At 38.1% G+C, this 6,325-nt stretch overlaps 2 protein-coding genes across 6 annotated transcripts in view; one reads left to right on the top strand and one right to left on the bottom strand.

Annotated features, from left to right (window-relative positions):
- The first annotated feature begins 512 nt into the window (after window positions 1–512).
- LOC107669072 (prostate-associated microseminoprotein-like) lies at window positions 513–1,418 on the top strand. Its single transcript, XM_016461171.1, has 3 exons — window positions 513–627; window positions 744–852; window positions 1,250–1,418. The coding sequence occupies exons 1-3, from the start codon at window positions 513–515 to the stop codon at window positions 1,416–1,418; spliced, it is 393 nt and encodes a 130-aa protein (XP_016316657.1).
- Window positions 1,419–2,443: 1,025 nt separating this feature from the next.
- The window catches only part of LOC107668635 (RAB6A-GEF complex partner protein 2-like), a 5,615-nt gene continuing 1,733 nt past the window's right edge, over window positions 2,444–6,325 (bottom strand). For 4 of the 5 annotated variants that reach the window (XM_016460600.1, XM_016460608.1, XM_016460594.1 and 1 more), the window contains exons 3-9: window positions 6,119–6,252; window positions 5,077–5,160; window positions 4,550–4,699; window positions 4,144–4,290; window positions 3,870–3,997; window positions 3,269–3,446; window positions 2,445–3,078 (exon numbers count right to left, since the gene is read on the bottom strand). In XM_016460600.1, the coding sequence (XP_016316086.1) occupies window positions 2,855–3,078; window positions 3,269–3,446; window positions 3,870–3,997; window positions 4,144–4,290; window positions 4,550–4,699; window positions 5,077–5,160; window positions 6,119–6,252 (1,045 nt within the window). In that variant the 3' untranslated portion in view covers window positions 2,445–2,854. Of the gene's footprint in view, window positions 3,079–3,268; window positions 3,447–3,869; window positions 3,998–4,143; window positions 4,291–4,549; window positions 4,700–5,076; window positions 5,161–6,118; window positions 6,253–6,325 lie in introns of all 5 variants that reach the window. The other variant, XM_016460584.1, reaches the window with a different exon arrangement.

The raw sequence follows: 6,325 nt of genomic DNA, 5'->3' as shown, positions 1-6,325 counted from the left end.
TATATAAATTCATTCTTATTTTGTGGAAAAAAAACTGCACATGATATTTTTGAACTCAGCATCATCAAATTAGATAAAATTACACCTTTTTAATTTTTATTTATTTATTTATTTTTCAAAATGTAGGGCTGTTATCTTTAATTGGCAACTCATGTCATCCATATTTGTTCTGCATGCTGTCTCACGTCAACTTTTTGCTCTCTCTTGCTCTCTAGCTCTCTTCCCCACCTCTCTTAGTCATCTCAGGATGTGTCAGAATTTCTATAGTTTTTCAAGGTCATGCCCAGTGGAGCGGAGAATGGTAATCACCGGAGAGAAAAACAAGTGGTGCCAAGCCACAGCTTTTTCCTCTGCACAGCCCCCTCAATCAGCCTAACTAGCCTGCCCCCACCCCAGAAACACACCTCAGAAAGGGGGTAAACCACTCCTCACACCCATCCCATGAACGCAAGGGGTATAAATGAAGGTGCGAAAGAGGGGAGAACGATTAAGAGGGCGATCAAACAACTGAGATGGATCCCATGGTGAGACATGGCGCAATGATGATCTTCATGGCCTCTTTGTTGTTGATGAAATGTTCAGCAGCACCAATGCATTGCCACTTCAACTCCCAAGGTGAGACCAGGCGTCCCATATCATGATATTTACACTAAATTAGTTTTATTTAGAGTGCACTTGTGGATCAGGCACTGTCAAGACTTGAGGAGATTGATCTTCAGTGTGTTCGATGTCTCTCTTCACAGCTCTGTGTGAGTATGATGGGAAGCAGTACTCTATGGGAGAGAGCTGGATGGAGCAGGGCTGTGTGCAGTGCACCTGCCTGCACCCTATGGGAGTGGGATGCTGCGAAACGTAAGAACCGTCACATCTTGCATTCGTTTCTCTATTGGATAATAAATAAAATAACCTAATGATTGAGAAACTTGAGATTTTTCTGTCTGATCAAAAGTACACTCTGTCAAAAATACACTCTTAAAAATAAAGGTTTTTGATTGTAAGAGATGGTTCCATGAAGAACCTTTAAGAAACCATAGAACCATTCCATTGCACAAAAGTTTCTTTATAGTGTAAAAAAACTTCTTTAGATTATTATGTTCTTCTCACAAAATGGTTCTTCTATGGCATTGTAGTGAAAATCCCCTTTTGGGACCTTTATTTTGAGGAGTGTACTACTCAGCTGTTTTGTACTTGTTGCTACATGTAAAGAAGTTAATTTCGATTTGTATTTCAATTAATTGCTTAATTACAGGGTGCATCGGCCTGTGGACTTTCCTCCCTGGTGTGAAGTTCGAGTTGAATCTCTGACCTGCCAGGCCACACTGGTGATGACCTCTGATCCTCGCCTGCCCTGTATTCCTGGAGAAGAGAACAATGTTGATCCAAGACATGGAGCACTTAACATGAAACTAGAAGGTTAGCATGCAGGAAGCCTTCAAACCACAAATCACCTGCCTGTCAGCTAACATCTGTCTCACTATTACGTGAGATGGGATATTACTCCTATAGCAACTGTATTCTCAAAACATAACCATTACCATTTAAGTGTTCAGTTTAAAGGAAGATTGGAAGTGGTTTGACATGTATAGAATGTAGGGGAGGAAAGCATTATTTTAAGTCATGTGTTTGAACAATGTATTGGAGTGAGAGACAGATCAGAAGTTCTGTTGTATGGCATGTTGTGCTTTGGGTATGTTCATTTATGCTTATTCTACCATGTTATTATCACATCACTATAACACTAAATATTAGCACTGTATGGCCCGTTATTGTCTCTTTTACAGTTCATTCCCTCAATAGCCAAGATATTTTAAGCTCTGAGAGCAAAATTAAAAGTGTATTCCCTATTAAATAGTTGCAAAAAAAAAACAACCTCTTCATATTTGATTTGATAAATTTTGTTTATGGTGCAAATTTAAGCAGCATAGCCAAAGCTTTTCCTTTATCCACTATTGTAAATAATCAGCTTAGTAATATATAGCTGTTTGTCTAATATTTACGTTTACTCTAATAAATATGTATAGAAAATTCATCTTTTTCTTTTAATTAAAAAAAAAAAATGACAATAGTACAGTGGTTCTCATGGGCCTCAGCGAACTTTCAAGAGTGCCACAGGATGACTTAAAAGTATTCAAATTAACAAATGATTATTACAAATTAATAAATGATTATAACTCTTAATTTCAAATGCTAATAAACACAAAATCAAGACAAAACTGAAACCATATTTCTTTTTCCCCATTATTGTTTTTATTGAAGAACATACAGTTCTTAAAACTCCAGGAAAACAATCGTGGTTTATAAGTTTATATTCAGAAACATATTATAAACCTATATATTTATTAATCTATCAATACTCAGTTTCTGTTATTAAAAAAAGTTTTAATACAAGCAGCTTTGTCATAATTACAGCAGAAATATAGGACATATTGCAACTTATATAGGTGGGACAACAGCTTGAGAAAAAAAAAAATCAACAAACCACCAGCTGAAAATAACTCAGTAACAGTTTTATTCAGTTATGGTTTGCATATAGAGAAATGGTACAAAATAGCTTGTAATAGAGAATTGAAATACAACAGAAACCATTTGTCATTATAGTTTGGAGCATACGAATATTATAGGCAATAAATACAGAAATCTTTACATTACAGTAGGTAAAGCAGTCTGTTGGTCAAGGCTGAAATATAAAGTAGCTTAAATAGAGAATTATCATCTCACTGCACGGCAAAAGATAAAAACCAATAAAACAACTCCAAATATAAGCTACATTTGAATATAAAATATAGACTGCTAACAAGACATCTCAAAACAACAATAACTTGTTAGTTTTATGATCTCCCTGCACCAACACAACTCAAATGTTGATGCTGTTTGTCCCTGTGAACTGGGAAACATATGAAGCCAGCATGGGATTTGTGGGAAGCACCTTGATTGGAAGGTCCCAACTGAAGGTGTCCACATCCACATGCTCTGCCCCAGTCCATAGTGTGACCTCTGACTGATTCTGCAGAACCACTGGTGCCTCCACTGGCTCCCGCGCTGTGACAAACTCAAAATGCAGACGCCATCTTAACATCACTGGGGAAGAGAATAAAAACACTGAATGAGAATGTTGCCTTATCAGTGCTCATTTATTTTCTTTACTCACATATGTTTGATAACAGATTTACAAAACTCCAGGTTCAGGCTGAAGCAGAAACAGACCAATAAGTCAACCAAAGCTGCATTATGCGACTTGCAACTTTTTTATGAGTGAAGGATTTCTAACCTATATCTGTGGTGAATCCTGGTGTGACATTAAGGGGTACAGGGAGAGAGAAATGGCTGGAGGCTGTGTGCAAGCAGGACTCTAGATGTCGGCCATGACCAGTGACACTGACAGCCTGGCCGGGACGTCTCTGGTACTGCTCTTGGACCTCCTCCTCACTTTGTAGACTTACTGAATACTGAGCAGATATAAATACACATACACATTCCTGGAGCGCTTCTTCAAACATTTACATCCTCAAAAGTTTTGGGTCAATACGTTTTTTTTTTAATTAATACTTTTATTCAGCAAGGATATCAAAAGTGACAGTAAAGACTTTTGCATTTGCATTTCACATTTATTTGAATTTTATTTGAAATAAATGCTGTTATTTTGAGCTTCATATTCATCAAAGAATTCTGAAAAAATTTATTAGTTTTCACAAAAATAATAAGCAGTGTTATTATTTTCTGCTTTCAACTATTTTCAAAATTAATTAATAAGTTTCTTGAGCACCAAATCAGCATATCAGAATGATTTCTGAAGGATCGTTCTGACACTGAAGACTGGAGTAAAAAAGTCATACTGACCCCAAACTTTTGACCTGTAATGTATTCTATACCTGTAAACATGGAATGTCCCCTTCTGAGAATGTGAAGGTGCCAATAATATCTTCCCCGAGCCTGTACACAGTCTTAAAGATACAGAACTTAGCCACCTTTCCCCGCATGTTTGTGATGTTGAACATATCTGTGAAGGAAATGAATGTTCACAGTTGACACAGAATTCAAATCTGAGCCGAGGACCACGACATAAGAGATAGATGAATGACAAATACACATTCTTTCAAAGACACAAGCCTTCCCACAATCCCCCACCCACATTCACTCACGCACATGGGCATCGACGCGAGGTGGTGATCATTAGCATGTCCAGAGCTCTTTCTAGCAGTCTTGTATCTCTCCTGCTTCCTTCTTCCTCCTCCAGGAAAGGGTTTGAGGGAGCCACTTCCTCGTCCTGGGGGAACGGAGGCTCTGGCATGCCTGCAAAATAATATTTTCTTACACTGTGGAGGCACACTCTATTCACAGGCATATCTGTCACACATGGTTAATCATGTGTGTTAACCACAAAGTATTCACACTATTTCTAAAAAGATTACACATTTCTTTAGGTGTAGAAATAAAAAAGTGTGTGGAAAATGATTAATGCATCTCTAATGCAACTTGCTAAAAATTCACCTCTGCTTTGCATGGACAAGGCTAAAAGGGACACCATACACAAACCATTTGTGCAACCTACCATGAAGCACTAGCACTCTAAAAGGGACTCGCAGTAACTTGATTGGTGAGTTGACTCGCTGGCAGCCAATTGTGAGCTTGTACACGTATTTCACTGCCTGCCCCCGGAAACTGGGCGGACCATCAGTGGGCACAACCTCACTATAAGAATCTGAATAAAGGGAAAACATTATTTAGTGGTAGTCTCAGTTGAAAAAATCTAGCAGAGATCGGTTTTACGTGTGTGGCTCAGAATGACATTAGCCCAGCATAATGTGCAATTACATGACTGAACAGCTGAGCTTTGGCCAGCTGACTGTTGGTTTTGGGCCATGAAGCAGTTTTCAGTGGCATATCAACATTATCTGGGACATGAGGAATTAGCTTTTTTTCTGAACTGATTAAGGGGTTCACTTCTTGTTAATGACGTTGTGAGAGCTTAAACAATGTAAACAAAACAAGCACTTATCCAAAGAAAACGTAATGGGTCATTTAGACCGAAAGTTATATGTGATCGAATCTGTGTCTGGTTTATATTCAGTTTCTTACAGGTCTTGCTCTCTCCAGGATCCAAGCGAAGGTCACAGAACAAGATCTTAGGTGGCGTGTCCAGCACACATTGCCCTCGTTCACCTGGATCAATGAAGAAAAAGAGAAATCATGAAATCTCTCCACTAAATCCCTGGTCCAAAATTAAGAGGTTTCCTGTTAATAAATCTGAGATTACAGAGAGCTGGATAAATTACAATGCTGAAATGAACCGTACCTGCCGTCTAATCCTCATCACAAGCACACTTTCTGATAGACTCAAAGTATTTGGCTTATACTGTGATAAGAAAGGCACAATTCAACACCGAACAAATAGAGAGATTATAAAAGTCGACAAGTTCCAGCACACAGTGTTAACAGGAAGTCTGTGACCAGTTGAAATCATTATACTATTTGATCTTCAAGTGCTTTGTCAGCCATTATCAGCGTTTGCCTGAAATTTATAGGGTTTCTGACTCATGTCACTGACTCTCACTTGGAACTTGTTAAACTTTGCATTTTCCCCAATTAACTACGTTTTAAATATTTTAATGTAGAAGGTTATTTGAATATTGCATTATTGTGTATTTTGCAAGCACAGCATCCTCATCAATACAAATAATTCCAGTTTCTACAACCTGAACATTTGCTATTAGTGCAGTATTTTCTGCCAAAAACTGCCAAAATTTGCCATAATTTCTGTTCAAAATTTTCCCACTGTTGTTGTGTTCTGCATCAGCACTGAACTGACTGGAGTAGAATAATCATTCTACTGACTTGTTAAAGGTGCTTTACAGCAGAATTTGGAAGTCTTATTTGAAGAAGTTTGCATCATTGATTCTGTTTTTTTCCCCCTGTTTAATACTGTGAAGCTGCTTTGAAACAATCTCTGTTGGATAAAGTGCTATATATAAACAAAGGTGACTTGACATACAAACCATTGTCTAATTCCAATATTTTAGATATGGATGTTATAAAAAAACTGACCTTGATTCTGCTCGCTTCATCTTTTAACATTACAAGTTAAGCAAAACTAGTCTGAGATAAGCTGCTTATGCTTCACCTTTGCTTGGTATCAATACGGTGTCACTCTCAGCTTGGACGTCCTGCTTGGTGCCCTGAGCAGGTAGAGCCACGCGACTCTCGCTGGCATGGAACTGGCAGTGGATCTGAGCACTGGCCCAGGCCAACATCTCACTGTGGAAGATGAACAAACTCAATCAATCAGGACTGACAGCGCACACACACACAAATATATATATATATATAT

This window comes from Sinocyclocheilus anshuiensis, unplaced genomic scaffold (assembly GCF_001515605.1).
Source record: "Sinocyclocheilus anshuiensis isolate Anshui unplaced genomic scaffold, SAMN03320099.WGS_v1.1 scaffold337, whole genome shotgun sequence".
NCBI lineage: Eukaryota > Metazoa > Chordata > Actinopteri > Cypriniformes > Cyprinidae > Sinocyclocheilus > Sinocyclocheilus anshuiensis.
The sequence above is the reverse complement of the archived record's forward strand: the minus strand, read 5'-3'. Positions and strand labels throughout refer to the sequence as shown.